Raw genomic sequence first — 19,057 nt, 5'->3', positions numbered from 1 at the left:
CCTTAAGCGCCCGCCGTAGATGCGCTGGCGCAGATCCACCGTGACACTGGCGCCCGCGCGTGAACTCTGTCGTGCAACTACAGTATAGTGTCTGATCCACGACATCTACAAACCTGTGCAGTTAGAGTGCGGTATGTATCAGCGTACCATCAAAAAATTCTAACCATGACAAGTAATCGTTGGTGTGCCAGATTTACTCAGCTCCTCCGAGTCCTGTCAAATTAGGTGAATGTAATGAATTGGGCACGCAAACCGGATGGCTTACGCTAAACCCCACACAGCTCTTGTTACACGGTGACAATACGATGGCTCCGAGACAGAATGGTCCGCATACCGTCGCCTCTTCCCAACGATGTCACGTTGCGACACATCCCCAATCATGACTCCATGGCTCTGCAAAGATGGTTCATGAAGGTCAATTTCTTCGCGAACCAGTCTGTTCCGATTAACAGGCTGCCTACTGAATTGCTGGCCGAGATATTGCGCCTTGTGCGCATTAGCTCGTGCCCTCCCGACTGGTCGTTCGCCACCGTGTTGTTGACCTGCCGCCACTGGTACTGCACCGCGGTCTCCTCGTCAACATTATGGACCCGTCTGTCGCACAAAATGTCGCTCCCACTTGTCAAGACATACTTGCGTCGATCGCGCGGGGCTACCCTGTCGCTTTCCACGCGGTTCCCGACCAGCGCTGTTCTTGGGGCAGCCTTCCTTGAGTGCTCTCTCCGCATCTCAACCGAGTCACACGCATGTCTACGACCAGCTCTCAGACCTATATCGAACATCGCATGGAACTGTTGTCTTCGCTGATCATCGATGACCGCTCCCCCCTGCCGCAAAACCATGCGACTCCGCCGTCACATAACATTGTCACCATACACTGCGATCATTTCCCAAAGCTGAACTTCCTGACGCTCCGCGACATCGGACCCGTAGCAAGGATAGTCAACGGTCATTCCTTGACGTCGCTCAAGTTGCAAGCCCTGTTACACGATACGTGGGATGAACTATTCGACTTACTCAGGAGCTGTCCAGCTCTGGAGTATCTCAAACTGGCCTCCCTCGAAGCAGAATCAACTGCTATAGATGATGGTGCTAGCCATCATATCGTGGAAATGCGGCACCTCCGAACCCTCACACTCAAAGACTTTTGCGAACCTAGGGGCATGTTAAGTCTCCTCGCATACTTCGCCCTTCCTCGCACTGCTAGGATCAACGTTTCCACATACATGAACGCAGGAGACATCGACGACGAGCCTGGCGGTTCAGGGGAAACAGTGTTCGCGCACATGTTTCCCGAGGACAAGACATCCTCGTCCGTTTTCTCTGACATCCGGAGTATGCAAATTGTACTCAGCCATAAGTGCCTAGACCTAGGGGCATCGACGTCGAAAGTGCCTTCGGCTGACACCTATTCGATCACCGCATCGTGTAACCTAGTGGGAAGCCAGTTCAACCCAAAATCTATTCAGAAACAAATCATGCTCGAGCTGTGCACAGCGTTGTCCACGTCGCTGAAAACGCTGCACATCCATGTGGAGGCTCATGATGACTACGGTGGGGGCTCAGCGACCGAGAGCTGGAAGAGCTTATACACCGCATTCCCTCGACTTGAATACCTCTACGCTGGCGGTCCATCCATCAGCTTTTTCGCCGACTTCCTACGCGACTTGGGCCCCGATCTACCAGTGCAGCCTTCCCCGCTGCCGTGGCCGAAGCTGAAGCTGATCAAATTCGCGAACACATCGACGAAAGAGGATCCAGTGGAGTCGGAGGTCCTTATACAATCCATCACTACCTCGTTATGCAATCGCCGAGATGCTGCCTCAGGGAAATGCTTGCGTCGTCTCACCCTGGTGTTTCCAGAGGCGCCGCCGCGTCTAGAGACGTACCTGGGACAGTTGCGGCGCGTAACAGCAAAGCTCGTATACACCGTTCGCGGAGAGCGAATAGTGTTGGATAACGGTGTACCAATTGCCGGGTAGGACCAGGCGTCGCAGACGCTCCGTAGATGGACGAGCCAGGCGACCCAGAACTGGCGAAGTGAGTTGTTGGCCACATGGTGGACATTGCCCTCTGAGTCCGAGTCTCTGGGTACGTGGCAGGAGAGAGACAACACGGTCGATGATTAGTACTCATAAACTAAGGACATTAGAAGTACGATTTGGCACCACTTTACATATCGCCTTTCGTGTCGATACGTTACGACAGGCGGACTTTTGCTGTCGTCGTAAACAGTGACCACTTCGCTGCTCGATTGAGAAAGACCCACGTTAACTTACACCGGTTGGCGTTCAGTTAAAGCGCATGACACCTGTGTAGTACTGTCAGTGTCAGTGTCACTCCAGCGAAAGAGGACCTGATGTCGCACACAACGGAAACCCTCCAGCGAACACATCTCCTTTTCCGCTCTGATGGTACTTCGGTTTCATTTGACAATTCACGGGTCAGTTCTTCTACTCTTACAGTCCATGCGATTCTATTTCTACGAAAGACGCACGTGCAGTCCAAGATTGCTCAAGCGTCGTCTTCCCAATCATCAGGGACATCCGCCGTAGGCTGAGTGACCGTTGCGGGGACGGAGGGCGTCGGCGACGCTCTCGGTGGTGTCGCAGGCATCGACGGGCGCGAAGGCGGCCGCGACGTACTGCTCGTGGGTGAACCCCACGCAGTCGCAGGTCGGCGCTGCTGCGAACTTTGACCCGCGACAACTGCTCTCCACCCTCCCGCAGAAGCGCTGCCTGCACCTGCCGTCCAGGCCGGGGCCGGCGTTGATGCAGGAGTAGGAACGGCCTTTGGTCTATTTAGAGGCTGCAGGCCCGAACCGGGGTTGCGTAGATCGGCAAGCTTGCCTAGGTTGTGCGCAGGCGTGGTAGCCGAGGTTGGAGCAGCAACCGCACCCGACAGTAGAGGCGTCGGGATACGAGAATCGATCCTCCGAATAATCTGCACGCTACGGTTCGGTTCCTGGTCGACGACCTGACTGTCCATACGGTACATGCCCGCGAGCGCCTGCACGAACTTTCGCCTCGGCTCCGGCATGTGAGCCAACACCTGACTCTTCTTCTCCGAGCTGAGGAATTCCGCAAAGCTCCTCTCAACCATCTGGCAGAACTTGGGCTCGCGCCGCGCGATGGCGAGCAGCTCGTCACCGTATACGACTTCCTTCGCGGGACCCGTCTTGTCGGGATTGATCCCTAATGCCTCGGCTAACCGTGCATTACGCTTCGCTACAAGACACTCGGGGGAGCACTTGAGCAACTGCGAGCCCTCCCGCCCGCCCGGATTGCTCGTGCTCCTTCCACAGGCGACGGGCTGGCGAATACGGCCACATGGACAAGAGATGTGAACAATAGAGCGACAGGGATCGCTCTCGTCGCAGGCGGCGGGTGCGTGGCATGGATGGGTACACGGATGCAACGCAGGCAAACAGAGTTTCCTAGGCTTCCCACACGTCGAATTGCACGGTCCGCACTCGTCGCCGTGGCAGAGCCGCTCGCAGTGGTGGAACCCGCACGACAACAACTTTCCGCAGGGCGTACCGCACGACACCTTCTCCTGCGAGCATCGGACGTTGTCTACTGTCTTCTTGCCGCAGGCACAAAGCTTACTAGCGAGGAACGGACATGGTGGACACGGCGTCGGGTCTTCGTGGCATGCGTGCTGGGCCTTCGGGTGTCCGCAGGGCAGCGGCGGGCGGGCGCACGGATAGTAACAGTTAATCCGTGTCCCGCACGGGATGGGAGGCTCGAGGACCGTACGACCACAATTGCAAGTCATCTCTTCAAACGAGCTCCGCAGACAGGACGGACACGCGCCACGATGGTCTCGTAGCTCGCAATGGTGATTCCCACACGCGAGTAACTTTCCGCAGGGAAGATCGCATTCGTGCCAGCCAGCCTCGTCAAGAATCTGCATGTCCCCGTGTTTCTTCGCTTTCCCCTTTCCCTTCGCCGCGCCTGCCACACTCGCCAACGGACAACATAAGCGGTTGCACTGATGCCGTCCACAGGCACGCAGAGCGCCACATGGCTTGCTGCAGAGGATTTCTGTCCCGCCATTTCGGATGAACGAGCTTCAAGCAGGGGATGTCTCGTGTGGTCGAGCCACAGCGACAAGGCCGGACGCGCATGATCTTACACGGCGGACAAGGCCCAGTGTGACATCGCACCGCGCATGCATGCTCACACCCTTCGAGCGGCTTCATGCATATCGACTCGCAGGTCGGTATCAGGTCCGTGCACGCCGTGCGGGGCAGCCTCGTTCTAGGCGGGAAGTGGATCGCTGAGGACGGATCGAGCGAGTGCTTGCCGCACGGGCATTGCGTAACGACAGCAGGAGAGCGGGGGCATGGTGCAGGAGTCGGCGAGGGCGGGTGACATGGTTAGAGCAGCGGTGGATACCGCAGTCAAACGGTCGGTCGCAGGGATGGCTGCATTGGTATCGACCGACCCATCTGGTCTCTTGCTCTCCTGCAGCGAGGACACACTGCTTTTCCTCGCCGTCACCACAAGGGACCTCCTTCTCCTCGCGTCCGCAGTAGCATCGGACCAGGTCGCGCACCTTGCACGCTTCGCATGGCCCGGGGTGACAGACGTCCTCGCATTCATGGTTACCGCACTTCAGCTTGCGTCCACACCGTTTTCCGCACGACAGCTCAGCAGACGCCCTGTTCGACGCCCTACTCGGTGCCAGACTGGAGCACCGGAACAACATTGTCTCCTTCTCGCAGTGGCAGGGGAGCGACGTCGTGACCTGGCAGGGCGGGCAAGGGCCAGGATGACAGAAGAGGGGGCAGCGTGGCCGCAAACGCGGGGTCGTGAGCATGGGTTCGAGCACGAATGCGGAGTCGCCAGACGTGACGGCTTGGGCTCTGGCATCGATCCGCAGAAGCACCTGCATAAGCGTATAAGCATATATGCGCGCATACAAGCGTGTCTGCACGCACCAGTAACTGCTCGGCACCGGCACCCTCTTGGACTGGCAGCCTGGGCATCGCCAGTTACCCTCCCGCTCCTCTCCTCGAGCCCGCCACGCCTCGACGACGTCTTTGACGCTCTTTGCCGCCCATGACCGGATGCACTTCAGATGGAACGTCGTCCAGCAACACTGCGCGGTCTCCCCTGCGCGTCGGGTCTCGGAGGCGCTCGCGTCATCGTCTGGAACTGTCGAAATGGGATTGGACGGCGAGCACGACCATGTCGGCTGTGCAGGGTGGATGGGAGCGAAGCAAATGAGACAGTCGGGGAAGGGCGGAGTAGAGAGTTCGTAGATCATCCTCGACGTCAGGTCGTCGCCTTGCGGAACGGCGAGACGATACTTCTCGGAAGGTTTGGCATCTGAAGCAGACTTGACTGCACTGCTAGACGTAGCCTCGGAGAGGGAGCCCTTGAATTTGGCCCCGCGATGATTCGGCTTCTTCCCTGAAGAGGCCCCTGATGGCTTGTCGGAGATGATGCCAGACGAGGGGGTAGCGGTTTCCGCTACGCGCGGTGTTCCAGGCTGCCCGTTGTGCCCGTCTTTGTTAGGTCGACGACGACGTCGTGGCGGACGACCTCCGGGTTAGAGTGTGCAGGACTGTCTGCACCGCCATGTGAACGTTTATGCCCTCACCACGGACAGACCCAGCTTGCTGCGCCGCTCCATCTCCGTTCTCTCCAGCGGGCCGCCTCTGTCTCCTAGGACGCTCCCCGATGGATGGGCCAGCATCAGCCGCACTACCGGATGCTTCTCCTCGAGGTTGTCCTCTGGGCTTCCGATTCCGGGACGGCGAGGCAGTGGGCTAGTAGTAGGGCAGGCGACGACACAGCGGCGGACATGTGCGGACCAGAGGGAAATGTTCACGAGCTTGTAGGCCGTACCAGACCAGTCCGTGGTGACCGTCCCAGTGAGTGTTTTCTGCGACTCGTTGACCAAGATGATTGATGCAGACGTACTGAGTCAGATCGAAGTCGCGAGGAATGGCACCGCTCTCGCCCGCCCCAGCTCGACTCAACGGACAGTGAATATGGAGCAGGTAGGTCAAGAATTAGCTATAAAGTGGTTGTTAATGTTGGTTATATAGAGGTTCAGACGGTAGTGATTGGGAGGGAGCAAGAGTTAATGTGGGAAGGCCCGAGCTTGGGGAGCGGTAGGAAAGAGCGGTATGAGGGCACGTGAGGGCGCAGTCTTTCCAAATATGTCAATTCCCGACGCAAGGAGGAGGATCTGCTCAGTACAGACGCTGAACAAGTAATGCAAACGTCCGAATCTCTTGTTGCGCGTACCATTGCTACGCACAGAAAATCTTGCATGATGTCGCTGCATCCCGCCTTACTATCATGCTTCCAGACGCACTCAGAAGAGCTACTTACCTGCTCTGCACTTCAGGAATATCGTAAGATGGGTTTCAGCGGGCTAAACCAGTGGCTCATTTGCAAGCGTACAGACAGCATGACCTCGCCCTCCATACGGTCTTGCAATACCCAAGGGCGTGCTCAAGATGTATGAAATTGAGTCTAGCGGGCTGAATTTGGCTATGTTCTCGTGTTGCGGGTGTAGGACAGTGTGCAAACTTGTCTGCATTACCAGTTCAAGTTCAACGTTCAGCGCTCAGCGTTGTCAGTAAGAGGAACGGTGTTCTTCTTCCTTCGACATACAGGGCACGCACTCCAAAACTGGCAAAAGGGGTCCGATTTGCCATGTTACGCGTGTGCAAGACAATGTAATACCGACAGCTGGCCAGAGGTAGTTGCCCGCAGAGTACCTTAATAACGGTACCGGCGTAAGTGCTTAGTGCTACATGTGACATAAACGCTGCCGTACCTTCGTCTCATCGCTGTCCCAACACTACAATTTACCAGTCCGGACTGCGTGTGAGCAGATCTGTTACCCTCTGCAATGTTCTCGTACGTTTGTACAGGTTCCGATCCTGCATCCTCGGGAATTCTAGGTGGAGATGTTGCAAGCGTTCCACCGAGCCAGCAGCTGCAGCATCCCGACGATTGTGCATCGAGATGATAATGGAGTCAATGATATTGTTCGACTCGTCTGGTTCCGCCTCCGTTGCAGTGTTCTCGAATGTAATCCGCTGCAGTTTTGGCCACGGCAGCGGCGTGTTCGGATTTGGGCCAAGGTCGGGAAGGAAATCGTCGAAGAAGCTGGAGGATGGCCCCCCCGCGTAGAAATCTACGATGTGCGGGAACTTGGTATAGAGGCTTTTCCAATTCTCCGTGGTCACGAAACAATCATAATTTTCATGACCCTTCACCTGGATGTGCAACCCCGTCATTGACAGCGATGGAGAAAACACCATGCTCATGTCGCGCATGATCTCTTTGTGAATGTGCTTTGTGTTTATCATGTTTCCCAAGGCACAGGAATAGGTGACCGACGGCGTGCCAGACCCACGCTCTTTCTGCGTAAATGCCAGTACTGTCAGGCGATCGTCATTGATCGTAGTCTTGACTGTTTGTATCGCAGAGAACACGGGTAAGAACGTCTTGTCTTCGGGAATGGCATCCGCGAATGATGTGTCCCATAAATCGACGTCTTCCATCAATTCCTCGCGGTCTGCTTCATCCAAGTTAACGACGATAGCAATCTCAGCCGTGAACGGCAGGGCGAGATGTGCAAGCAGATATGCTATGCCCGCACGTTCGATGCAGTCCCTGAAGCTGAGTGCTCGAAGACGCCGCATCTCGATGATACGGTTGCGACGGACGTCATCCGTTACAGCGACAGCCGTTGATCCGGCTTCGAGGGAGACCATAGTCAGGTACTCCAGAACCGGACAGCCCTTGAGTAGATTGAGAACTTCGCTCCACGTCTCGTGCCACAGACTGTCTAAGGTCAGCGACGTCAAACAGTGTGCGTCGACGATGTTCGCTACGGGTTCGATCTCGCGTAGTGTCAGGGATTCCAGTTTTGGGAAACGATCGCCACGTATAGCGATCACGGTAGCCCCCTCCTCCTCAGGCCCAGGGGTGAAGTGCGGTGGCAGCGCGTCATCAATGGTGAGAGAAGACAGCTGTTCCATGCGATGCTCGATGTATGGCTGAGAGCTGAATGTGTGCAACTCCGTGACTCGATCGAAATGCGGAGAGAGTACGCTGAGGAGGGCGTCCTGGGATACCGTGTGCGTAGCTCGCGTAGAAAGCGAAAGGCCCGCCCGCGTGATCGGCGCAAGTATGTGTGCAGGAGAGGAAGCGACATGCCAATCGTGATGTCGGACCATAGGCATGCAGAGGGTACCGCGATGTAGTACCAATGGCGGCAGATCAGCAGCACGGTGCTGAAAGACCAGTCGGAAGGACGGTCAAATCGCACGATTTGCAGGATCTCCGCGAGCAATTCATCAGGCAATCTGTTGATTGGTACAGCCAGATTGACGAAGAAATGAACCTTGACTAGCCACTTCTGCAGAGCCATGGGGCCATCAGTGGGAATGTGCCGCCAGACATCATCGGGAAGGGGTGACGGTATGCGGATCGTATCCATCTCGGAGGCTACCGACGCTCGCGCCTCCTGTAGCTGAGCCTGTATGTCGTAAGTTGGTACAATTCGTGTTTGATGATACACCAAAAGGCCGTACCAATATCGTTGTATTTTCGCGGTAGTCGGCGGGACTTGAACAATGCAATCAAGGGTACTGGTTGTGAACTCTCGCTGGTACTTTGACGCAAGTCATAAGCCATTTTCGAAATCCGCATAGCAGATAGATACCACACCTAGTCTGGCTATATGTAGATTTTTTGCGTTGATCAGGTTCCCAGTGGTGGCAGAGGAACCTAAGTACCGCGTACCACGACGCAACCACGTAGCAAGGCCGAACCGCATACGTTCCCACACTCAAAGGTCGGTTTGACTCAATTGGTGTCAATTGATCGATCGAGATGCGGTCGGACAATCACATGCGCTAACCTTCATTGCTACAACTATTAATGTGTCTGAGCACATCCTCTTCCTCCTCCTCCTCATCGTCCTAGTAATTCACTGCGAGTCTGTACACTCAACTACACATTCTTGCGGCCACTTCGCCCAGATGTCGATGAAGAACCGCCTCGTCGACGCGAAGGGGTTCCCACGCCCAGGCTTGCTTCTGCTCATCTCCTTACTTCTGCTCCGTTCTCGCCTGCTTACTGGCCCAAGAGCTGCATTGCGCAGTCTGACAGCAGCCACATTAAAACAGAAGGTCAGCGAGGAGGACCTGACGCGGGCATTGCAGCAAGTGTACACGAAGGATGCCGATGGGACGACGCGACTTCTCGTACCTCACGAAGGTCGCATCAAGCAGGTCCGTTGGTCTTCCACTCTAACCTAGACTGCCGACCTAGCGCAGCGTTGGTCATGCTTTCTCACAGATACCCATCCGCTCTACAACCGAATCCGTCATTGCTGCGAATGCCAGAAGGTTTCGCCCCATTTCCGCCTCACACAAGCCAGGGCTGGACAAGTCCTTCCTGCGACAACTGCTCGCCATCCTCCGTGTCGCCTTCCCAACCTACCATTCGAAGGAGGCTATCATTCTCTTCGCACACACCTTCTTCCTCGTCTTCCGCACCGTGCTCAGCGTCGCAGTCGCGCGCCTCGATGGCCGGATAGTGCGTGACCTGGTCAGCGCAGACGGAAAGGGCTTCTTGAAGGGGCTCGGGCTGTGGTTCGCGCTTGCAGTGCCGAGCACATACACGAATGTCATGGTAGGTGGTACCCTGAAACGAGAACAAACGCGAAGCTGACGCGCGCCTTCCAGATTCGCCACCTCCAAGCGAAGCTTTCATTGGGATTGAGGACTCGGTTGACGCGGTACACCGACGACGTGTACCTGTCATCCTCGCCAGACCTGCGATACTATCGCACCGCGCTCGAAGGCGGGCTAGACGATGTCGACCAATACATCACGTCTGACATTGCAGCGTTCTGCGATTCTCTCACCGGGATTTAGTGCGTCTGTCGCCGCTCGCGCACACCTTCCGACTGACATCGGATAGCGGGAATGTCTTGAAGCCTTCTCTAGACCTCATCCTCTTCACCTCGCAGCTCTCGCGGACGCTCGGCTTCCGCGGGACGTTCCTCCTGGGATTGAACTACTACGTTACGGCCAGGATTCTGCGCGCAGCGACGCCTGCTTTTGGACGACTGGCTGCGGTCGAGGCGCAGCTCGAGGGAGAGTATCGCGCAGGCATGGGCCGCGTCGACAGGGAGAGTGAGGAGATCGCGTGCGTGTCTACGCTCCGTGCTAGTCCACAAGACTAACTGCTGGACAGCTTCTACGGCGGTGGGCTCCGAGAACGGAGTATACTGTGGCGAGCGTATTTGAGACTAATTCGCCATGTCAACTCCATATACAAGGTTCGTGGTGGTCCATGCATATTGCTCGCTATCTGAATAAACCATGTTGTACATAGATCCGCATTGCATACGAATGGACGGAGGACTTCGTGATCAAGTACCTCTGGAGTGCCGCTGGGTACTGCCTGATTTCGATCCCCGTGTTCCTCACGCGGCGTCGACACGTCGGCGTGCAAGCAGGCGTGCCGACGGTCTCCAGGCCCAATGACGAGGTCGCGAATCGCACCGAGACCTACATCTCCTCGCGTCGTCTGCTTCTCTCCCTCGCTGACGCGGGAGGGCGCGTCATGTACGCCTACAAAGACCTTCTCGAACTCGCTGGGCTCACAACGCGGCTGTACTCACTCCTCTCGACGCTGCACAACTTGCCCCCGCTCCCGCCCACGTCCGACGCTGCGCACCAGGACTTCATCGAGCTCACGAACGTTGACGTCGGCGTGCCGACTGTTTCGCCCGCCGTCATCGCCGGGGTGCCAGAGAAGACGGGGTCGTCCTGGATCCTCGTGAAGGACCTGTCGCTAGTGCTGCATCAGGGAGAGCATTTGATGATTACTGGGAGCAATGGCGTGGGCAAGACTGCCGTGGCACGGGTGCTCGCCGGTCTGTGGGCTGCCCAGAACGATGGAGAAGTGAAGCGGCCGGCGGGGAAGCAGGGCGTGTTCATCGTACCGCAGAGAGCTTACATGGTGACTGGATCGCTGCTTGACCAGTGCGTCGGTATCACTCTGCAGTGGTCGACACATTGCTGATGTCTGAGACAGAATCATCTATCCGCACTCATATGCTGAGTACTTGGAGTCGGGGAAGACGGAGCAGGACTTGATGGACATCTTGGCTGCGGCGAACCTGGCGTACCTGCCCGCCCGGGAGGGCGGCTGGTTCACAAGGAAGGAGTGGCGCGATGTGTTGAGCGGCGGCGAGAAGCAACGGGTGAGTTCGCGTTCAACGCTCTTAGTTTGGTTCTCATCCGGCGAATACTCCCAGATGGGTCTCGCGCGAGTCTTCTATCACATGCCCAAGTTCGCTGTCCTCGATGGTACGTGACATGCTACGTCCTGACGCTGCGTCTCGTTGACTCCATCCCGCCCGCAGAATGCACGAGCGCCGTCTCCAGCGACGTCGAAGGCCGGATGTACGAGCATGCAAAGTCGCTCGGCATCACGCTCATCACCATATCCCTGCGCCCGTCGCTCATGCGGTACCACACCCATCTGCTCACGCTCGCGGGCGACGGCACAGGCAAATGGCAGCTGACGCGCATAGGCACGGCGGAGGAGCGCATGGGCATCGACCGCGAGGTGATCACGCTCGAGGGCAAGATCGCGGAGGTCGAGAAGTGGGAGGCGCGCGTGAAAGAGCTGAACCAGATGCTTTCTGCGCAAGAACAATGATCATGGCCGTACTGGGTGGATGATCTCCGTTGAATCCGAGTCCGTTGATGTATGTATAGGTTCGACACGAACCCACACTAGCGCTGCGTGGAGGGTCTTTAGATGTATGTAGTTATATACTGCTGTAGGGTATGATCTCTGGGCATGGGCGCTTTCCCCTCGGTCGAGATTCTGAGGAAGTTTTCAAGCTCTGCTCAAAATGACTTACAAGAGAACATTAAGTAGAGCTATACGCTTCAGTTGACGTCAGGAGGATATGCAAAACAAGAGTCGAACCAAGGGATCTGCTCAGACTGGGACAACGGAAGCCAAACGGAAGCTCACAAGAGATGGGCGCTTGTTCTGTACACGTTAATGGCACATGCCAGTATGTACCGCTGCTGGGTCGCTCTCGACCAGCAGACAGTCCGACATCCTCTGCCTCCTTTGCTCGCTCTCTCAGCCAAGGTTTCGCCGGCCAATCGCCGGGATTTCGCAAGGTACAGATGGCGAATATCTTTACGGGGCAGCCGAAGCTGCGTGCGGTGACGTGATCGCGACTCAGTTGAGCCCGAGCCACTGCCAGTAGTATTTGAGTCAGCAAGGCTCTAGTATAAAGCCTTTCTACTCAGTCAACACGGCCAAGTGCTCGTCTGGCCTCCTATGACCAACTTCCTGAGAGCTTCTCCCAGACTCGCACAGATCTCTCGCTTTCTCTCAACCTCCGCAGGTCGCAAGATGTCCTTCCCATCGCAAATCAAGGCCGTTGGTATCCACAAGACGGGCGACTTCGACGTAATCGAGGACCTCACGTTGCCATTTCCGGAGAATGCACCCGGTAATGTGCTCGTAAAGGTACGTCTTTCTCCCAGCTCGTGTCCGTAGCCGAGTCTGATCTCGATCGCTGTGGGTGCATGTAGGTGCACTATGGCGGTGTCAACTTCATTGATACGTATTTCAGGTTAGTGCGTAATCCGCCTGCCGGTGTGCACATGGCGTGCTCCCAGCTCTGTCGAAGGAGATTGAGATCGCTCAACGATCGAACAGGAAGGGGCTGTACAAGATCGATCGCTTTCCGTACGTGCAGGGCACAGAGGGCGCAGGCACCATCGCGGCGCTGCCATCAGATCCCAGCGTCGTGAATGACGAGGAGTTCAAGAAACGAGGATTCAAGGTCGGAGGGAAAGTAGCCGTTGTGAGCGTAGCATCGTCAGAATCTGAGCGGGCCGTTAACGTCAGACGCAGTACGCTGGGCCCGTCGGTACCTTCACCGAATATGCCACGATTCCTTGGGCCAAGGTCTATCCCGTCCCGGAGTCTGTCTCTCTCAGAACGGCAGCGGGTCTATTCGTCCAAGGTCTGACTGCGCTGACGTTCATCACGGAAGCGTACAACGTCCAGCGGGGGGACTACATACTTGTCCACACCATCGCAGGCGGACTGGGCCTGCAGTTCGCGCAGCTGTTGAAGGACCGCGGCGCCATCGTGATCGGGACGACGTCAACCAAGGAGAAGGCGGAGCTCGCGAAGAGCTATGGCGCTGACCATGTCATCCTTTATCGGGACGAGAATGTGGTGGAACGCGTCTTGGAGATCACTAAGGGCGAGGGCGTGCATGCTGTCTTCGACGGGGTAGGGAAGGATACGTGAGTCTTCATCGCTTTCTCTTGGGAACGGATCTGACGCGCAACTCGGACTCCGTAGCTTCGAAGACAACTTCAAGCTACTCCGCCGGAAGGGGACCCTCGTCTCTGTCGGGAACGCGTCGGGTGCCGTCCCGCCGTTCCCGCCCCTGAAGCTCGTCGAGAAGAACCTCAAGCTTCTCCGACCCACGTGCGTCCCCTTGTTCCTACGCCCACCGCGCCACTAACTCGCCGCGCAGTATGGGCAATTACATCTTCACGCCAGAAGAGGGACGCCTGTACAGCTCGGAGCTCTTCCGCTTCGCCGCTGAGGGCAAGCTCAAATTGCAGATCCACAAGGAGTACCCACTTACCGGCGAGGGCGTGCAGCAGGCGCAGAAGGACCTCACTGGCGGGCAGACGGTTGGTAAGCTGCTCGTCAGGGTTTCTGATGAGGAGAGATAGGGCCACTCCGAGATACAGAAATGCGATGGGTGGTACGAGGTCGGCGAGATATGGAGTGCCTGGAGAATATTGGTATTTCTCTGGTGGTCTTGCTCAGCGTAAGGACGACCCTTCGTCGCATGTCTGGCGAGCTGTTCACTCTATCGAGATCTGTCCCACCGTGACTCCGCCACGTTATCCACTCTAGACCCGTTCACTGGTCGCTCTTGACGGGCCATGGAAAGCACGTAGATTTTGCTATGGTCCGCAGCGGCGGCCTCAGCTCGGGCTGTGTGTGCACTGTTCGCGAACCGTCTATGGACTGCACTGCTTTCTATTGGACAGCTCAGAAGCATGCATCTGACCACAGGCGCCGTCGAGCTGTGGCTTCTGTGGCCCGGGCGCTGTGGCACGGCCGCGCCTGGACTAGTAGCATGGTCGGAAGCTGAGAAATAGTAGGTCGGTGTGCCAGATGCCCGGATCGCTTTGTGGGGCATTTTGCTGACTCTGTTTGTTGCTTTCAATTCAGATCTGCAGGTGACTGTTCGTATCAAATTTCCGAAGTCACGGTGATGAGGACGATGGTCCATCTCTGCTGTATCACACGAGTACGCACTACTAGCCACAATGTCCCCGAAAATGGCTGAACCCTGAGAACCACGAGTCATCGGCACTGTCCCGCGGCCTCGGGGCGTGGCCGTCATACCTCGTCCCACCACCCTCAGGCTCCCTGGCAACCTAGTCTCAGCAACGAGCTTTGAGCGAGGCTGGTCTGGTCGGTGTGGTGCACAGAGCGCATCGTTATGCGCGGTGGGCTTGAAGGCGTCCACATCGTGGGAGCTCGTCAACCTATGAACCTTGTTACTTGACTCCGATTGTAAAGGATTCGTGTCACAAAATTGCAACTCCGAAGGAGGACCATGGTTCGCCGCTGGGAGCCATCATCATAGCAGAGATTTGGCACTGTGCCGGCCTCGCATAATGGGTGAAGAAGAGATCGTCGTGGACCTCGGGGTCTAGATGCTGCGCTTCGAAGCGCATCTACTCAGTTCCAACTCTCCTGAGCCCCCACGGCTGGCTGCAAGGTGGGCTATCGAGCTGTTCCCCTTGCACACTAGAACTAAATCGGGCACGACAACAGCCACACTAGACACGGGCTTGTCCGTAGCTGGTATGTCGCTAGCTGCAATAAGAGATCAGTTGCGGTGAGGTGATATTGTTGCCGTCCATGTGGCTGCCCAGCGTCACATCTCAGGCATTGACTCTGAGGGTGCGCTACCTGTCGGAGGATTGACGTGGGCGGGCGCAGTTGACATCATGATCATGTCAGGACGGATGGTCTGAAGACACGCCTGTTCCGTTCTCAACCAGTAGCTCAAGCGCTCACCCGCTCGCCGAATCTAATTTCAACGTGGCTTTCGTGTGCCCCTTTCCACTGGGTACAGAGGCTGCCTATATAGCGGGGTGATTTTCCGGCCGGTACAGGTAGACAAGTCAATCGTTCTATTCTTCTGCCACTCTTTATTTGCACCTATTATACGACACTCATGTCCTTCAACCTCTATTCGATGTCACAGATCCCCCAGGTCCCCGTCGATCATGCCCTCACTTCGCTCCCATACAGAGTTTCGGAGCCAAGCGCCCGACTCGTGTCCTCCTACACGCCGCTTCAAAATCATGCATGGCCGACGAATTTATATGGATAGTAAGTCGGGAAATCGGCATTCATATGACTATCATTGACATTGAAAGCCGTAGCACCGAGCCTCTGTCAGGCTACGGCAACGTAATACCAAGGCAGCCCCTACCGCCTTCCAGTTATGATCACGACTATTCATGGGGATTGGTCTGTCGAATTGACTTTTGCTATCAGAGCATGACCTATTGACCCGTGTTCACTAGACGATGCAAGCTGATCGGAAAAACCCCGCGATAACTGTCCCAACTAGCGCACGGTACGTCGGCGGCCTTCGAAGGCTTAACGCTGTCTCATTCGAGTCATGGTCTGAATTCCTGTGCTATAGCTCGCACGTTGAGATCAGCGGATCAGGGGTGGTCGCGCAGACCCACGACGTAGCTTCATCATCCCAGCGCGATGCAACTCGCCGTCCCTGCCTCTGGGGTCAATGCAGAATCATGCTTGACGACCACAGCAACGGGGGGATAGCGCGTCATTTGCTGGAGTACCACACGGACATCCTATCCGGAGGCGCGGTCAACGCTGGTAGACAGTTTAACCGCGAATGCGCTTCGATCTGTCAGTGGAACTTGAAGGACGGTCAACCTTGTCGCAGCGAGCACGTCTATCGTACGGTCCGCACGCTTGCACGGCACATATCGTCTCACCACATGGGAGCCGGGCGAGTGACGTGCGAGGTTTGCGGGGTGGAGTTCAGTAGGAAGGATGCTCTGAAGCGCCACCAAAATGTGACCTGTCGCGGTCCATCTGTTGCCAATGGTCAGGGTAGCGGCCCGGGCCCTCTGCGCCGAACAAGACGGTATGCTAGCTCCATGCTGTATAAAATTATTATAAAGCACTGACAGCATCGTAGGCAGCGCAGCGCGGCAGTATCGAGTCGTACTGCCTAAGGGCTGATCTGAACACGGACCTCTGGCTGAAGCTGTAGAATCAGCGAACTTGAAACAAGCCTTCTGAACCTACTGGCTCGCTTACGATTTATGACATTCCTGTCCCGCCGTCCTCTCTTTCTTAATTTATGCTTATAATGTTCCTCGATAGTATAGACTCCTTCGTGGTGGTGATACGTCCTTTAGGGTACGATCGTATGGGCTATCGCGCAATGGATCGACCTGTAGCTTCCGTAGCCTAATGCGGCGCACGTGTACACTGTCATTGCACCTACTAGTAATGATAGCGTTTGTATGGCTAGTATGCGACTCGAGGTTGATTTGAGCATCATTCATGCAGTGAGTAGCATTTACACCCAGAAGACTTCGGAAAACTGGTGCTAGTAAGTTAAGTAGATTACGATAAGTAGGAGCGAGCCTACGGAGATTGCCGAGTCAACGATGGGGTTGTGGCTGTCAGTCATTCTTATGGGCGCTGGCTCGCTTTCTACCGTGACAGTGCGCTCGAAGTATGCTGGACCTGAAAATCTACAACGTTCGGCCTGGCCTGGTTCCTCTACCTTATATGCACCCCGCCAGAATCTTGAAGTACAACGTCGAAGGACTCAGCCCGAACAGCCTTATTACCGGAAGGCGCTGGGGCAGTACAGCACCAAGCTACAGTCACATCCGGGTCTTATTCAACTAAGTACGTCCACTGGGCCACTCAATCTCTGCGCTGAGAAACGACCATGAAAAACCCCGACTCCGAGCTTCCTATGTGAACTCATGCATCGCTCTGACCGCCCGTATCAAGTCGGTAGATGTACTGTCCGGAAAGCACTGCACGTCATGACATTGCACCGCCCTTCAAGTTTCATGTCTCGCGGAATCTTCGTAGGCAGCGTTCTCCGCAGAAGGGGTCAGGCAAGTCATATTCGTACTATTCGCTGTGGTGCCGGACGCGGTTTCGAACTAGGACAGGGGTAAGCATCGATTCATCGGGTGTTGCATTCTGAGCGCCGGAAGGAATGAAAGCCTTGCCATGTAAAGGGGGACACGAGGCGGCGAACGTGTCTGCCTCGAGTTATGCGCGTTGTGGCCTTTCGACTACTGCTCTCCGCCACAGTGGCACCCAACTGCCATGCTTCTTCGACATAATTAACATGATCGACACAATCTGTTCAATAGACGACTCTGGATGGAAATCTCCGCCTTCACCGGACCACGCTTCAAGGACACTGCTGTAGAATGTCTCCGAGCCCTAACGGAGAAACCTTTCTCTTTGGTTCCGAACCACCGCATTACCCTGTGCTTAATATTGCACTCGGATTGGGCTTGCATTGCGTATTGGCAATGTGCTTCCGTGTCCAACCTAGTTCTGACCACAGAAACTAGCTGAGCTCGAAGAGAGAGGAAGGCTAGTAAATCCTCTGCACGACTAGGTAATGGGAGTCACCAAAATGGGTGATGGTGTGTCCGCTGCTCACATCGTCGCGGCCATCAAAACCGTTGGCAGTGGTGATAGCGATAAACCCCTGGTCCGCTCGCACACTGTTTGTGGCATGTGCGACGGAGTCAAGAAGACGACACAAATAGTTCCAACTATACACACAAGCTCACAGAGTGTGCACCATTTCATTACCTCAGCGTGCTTCCGGTGCGCATGCTGACACAGAGTCTTCGTTGAACTTTACTCAACATGATGTATATATCATGTGGTCCATGTGCGTACTCTCCGCTACTTATCGATTCTTTCCTTTCTTCTAGCCTTGTACCTTCTCTCCCCCGTCACTCGCAAAATTATTTTCCAATCCGACACTCATTCAATGTCGCGGCAGAGCCGTGTGGCTCGTACGGGAAAGCCGTACCCGCTTGCTCGGTCTGGACACCTGCCAACGATGGCGGGCACAATCAGTAGTGAGCGTCAAGATGCCCTGCGAGTCAGATCCTGTGGAATGTAAGTCCCTGGCATGTAGGCGGGCCAAGTCTGTTCTAGTCTCACAGCACCGACCCCTCTAGACACGAATCACTGCAAATCGGAGCTTACGACGGTCATTGGGCGACGAGGGCGGTTGTACAACCCCGGCCTTCTGGTCATCTTCATATTCAAAGACCGGTGAGTCGGTCGTATACGTGCTGTCTTCGGGCGCTCAAGCGCGGTCTATGTGTCTAGTCGGCAATAACGACACAGTATGATGCCGCAGAGGCTGATTCAACCGCTACAACTCTGTCAGTCTTCCGCTGCCGAAACTAATTCTTGCGACTTGTCTGACAGGGCAATGGCCTAACGTCGAATTCGCGCACCTGTGCAGGACTGGTGTGGCCGAGGTTGACGTCGCTCATTCCCTCCCTCGCTGCCAACAGTGCCGCTGGGAGCAATGCCCAATCATGCTTGATGACCACAGCGCCGGAGGTATCAGGCGCCACTTCCTAGAATATCACACAGACGCGATGGTGTCTCAGAGCGGCCGCAATCAAAACCGCCCTGAGGGAGCAAGTGGTAGCCTCGGAACCACGGTGATCTGCCACTGGACTTCGGAGGACGGTCATACGACCTGCGGTCTTGAGTACAAGACTGTTGTCACACTGACCCGGCACATCTCGTCGTGCCATTTGAAGCATGGGAGGAAGACCTGTCGTTGGTGTAACAAGGAATTCAGTAGAGGAGACGCCCTGACGCGGCATGAACAAAGTAGCTGCCGCGGCGATGCGTAACCTGCGCAG

General features: G+C 56.0%; 7 protein-coding genes across 7 annotated transcripts; 5 read left to right on the top strand and 2 right to left on the bottom strand.

Moving 5' to 3' along the window:
- Positions 1-746: 746 nt before the first annotated feature.
- B0H18DRAFT_1118780 (uncharacterized protein) lies at positions 747-1,982 on the top strand (the record flags this gene model as incomplete). Its single annotated transcript, XM_048033842.1, has 1 exon — positions 747-1,982. The coding sequence occupies one exon, from the start codon at positions 747-749 to the stop codon at positions 1,980-1,982; it is 1,236 nt and encodes a 411-aa protein (XP_047893778.1).
- A 532-nt stretch (positions 1,983-2,514) lies between these two features.
- B0H18DRAFT_1084937 (uncharacterized protein) lies at positions 2,515-5,706 on the bottom strand (the record flags this gene model as incomplete). Its single annotated transcript, XM_048031852.1, has 7 exons — positions 2,515-4,029; positions 4,070-4,132; positions 4,169-4,303; positions 4,378-4,752; positions 4,809-4,893; positions 4,946-5,552; positions 5,622-5,706. The coding sequence occupies 7 exons, from the start codon at positions 5,704-5,706 to the stop codon at positions 2,515-2,517; spliced, it is 2,865 nt and encodes a 954-aa protein (XP_047893777.1).
- On the top strand, positions 5,485-6,301 carry B0H18DRAFT_330569 (uncharacterized protein). The gene is made up of 2 exons (XM_048037629.1): positions 5,485-5,884; positions 5,942-6,301. Exons 1-2 carry the CDS (start codon positions 5,695-5,697, stop codon positions 6,154-6,156), a joined length of 405 nt encoding a protein of 134 aa, XP_047893776.1. The 5' UTR covers positions 5,485-5,694; the 3' UTR covers positions 6,157-6,301.
- A 421-nt stretch (positions 6,302-6,722) lies between these two features.
- On the bottom strand, positions 6,723-8,479 carry B0H18DRAFT_1005195 (uncharacterized protein). Its single transcript, XM_048028548.1, has 2 exons — positions 8,111-8,479; positions 6,723-8,087 (listed from the first exon to the last, which is right to left on the bottom strand). Exons 1-2 carry the CDS (start codon positions 8,473-8,475, stop codon positions 6,833-6,835), a joined length of 1,620 nt encoding a protein of 539 aa, XP_047893775.1. The 5' UTR covers positions 8,476-8,479; the 3' UTR covers positions 6,723-6,832.
- A 418-nt stretch (positions 8,480-8,897) lies between these two features.
- On the top strand, positions 8,898-11,994 carry B0H18DRAFT_1005187 (ABC transporter transmembrane region 2-domain-containing protein). The gene is made up of 9 exons (XM_048028547.1): positions 8,898-9,271; positions 9,339-9,674; positions 9,728-9,918; positions 9,966-10,193; positions 10,242-10,326; positions 10,383-11,035; positions 11,088-11,256; positions 11,311-11,362; positions 11,419-11,994. Exons 1-9 carry the CDS (start codon positions 9,020-9,022, stop codon positions 11,715-11,717), a joined length of 2,265 nt encoding a protein of 754 aa, XP_047893774.1. The 5' UTR covers positions 8,898-9,019; the 3' UTR covers positions 11,718-11,994.
- A 440-nt stretch (positions 11,995-12,434) lies between these two features.
- B0H18DRAFT_876157 (NAD-P-binding protein) lies at positions 12,435-13,783 on the top strand (the record flags this gene model as incomplete). The annotated part of the gene is made up of 6 exons (XM_048040476.1): positions 12,435-12,551; positions 12,617-12,657; positions 12,744-12,891; positions 12,942-13,342; positions 13,401-13,529; positions 13,579-13,783. The coding sequence occupies 6 exons, from the start codon at positions 12,435-12,437 to the stop codon at positions 13,781-13,783; spliced, it is 1,041 nt and encodes a 346-aa protein (XP_047893773.1).
- A 1,526-nt stretch (positions 13,784-15,309) lies between these two features.
- B0H18DRAFT_954607 (uncharacterized protein) lies at positions 15,310-17,039 on the top strand (the record flags this gene model as incomplete). Its single annotated transcript, XM_048042280.1, has 7 exons — positions 15,310-15,467; positions 15,521-15,608; positions 15,665-15,717; positions 15,787-16,260; positions 16,508-16,538; positions 16,699-16,734; positions 16,851-17,039. The coding sequence occupies 7 exons, from the start codon at positions 15,310-15,312 to the stop codon at positions 17,037-17,039; spliced, it is 1,029 nt and encodes a 342-aa protein (XP_047893772.1).
- Between the last annotated feature and the right edge of the window lie 2,018 nt (positions 17,040-19,057).

Source organism: Fomitopsis serialis, assembly GCF_022376445.1.
Source record: "Fomitopsis serialis strain Sig1Antser10 chromosome Unknown B0H18scaffold_30, whole genome shotgun sequence".
Classification (NCBI taxonomy): Eukaryota; Fungi; Basidiomycota; class Agaricomycetes; order Polyporales; family Fomitopsidaceae; genus Fomitopsis; species Fomitopsis serialis.
Note: the sequence above shows the minus strand (reverse complement) of the source record. Positions and strands in the feature narration are given on the sequence as shown.

Coding starts and splice junctions, on each gene's coding strand:
- B0H18DRAFT_1005187 (XM_048028547.1), top strand. CDS start 9,020: ATGTCGATGAAGAACCGCCTCGTCGACGCGAAGGGGTTCCCACGCCCA. Junction 9,272..9,338: donor ACGAAGGTCGCATCAAGCAG/GTCCGTTGGTCT, acceptor GCTTTCTCACAG/ATACCCATCCGCTCTACAAC. Junction 9,675..9,727: donor GCACATACACGAATGTCATG/GTAGGTGGTACC, acceptor CGCGCCTTCCAG/ATTCGCCACCTCCAAGCGAA.
- B0H18DRAFT_330569 (XM_048037629.1), top strand. CDS start 5,695: ATGGGCCAGCATCAGCCGCACTACCGGATGCTTCTCCTCGAGGTTGTC. Junction 5,885..5,941: donor AGTCCGTGGTGACCGTCCCA/GTGAGTGTTTTC, acceptor GTACTGAGTCAG/ATCGAAGTCGCGAGGAATGG.
- B0H18DRAFT_1005195 (XM_048028548.1), bottom strand. CDS start 8,475: ATGGATACGATCCGCATACCGTCACCCCTTCCCGATGATGTCTGGCGG.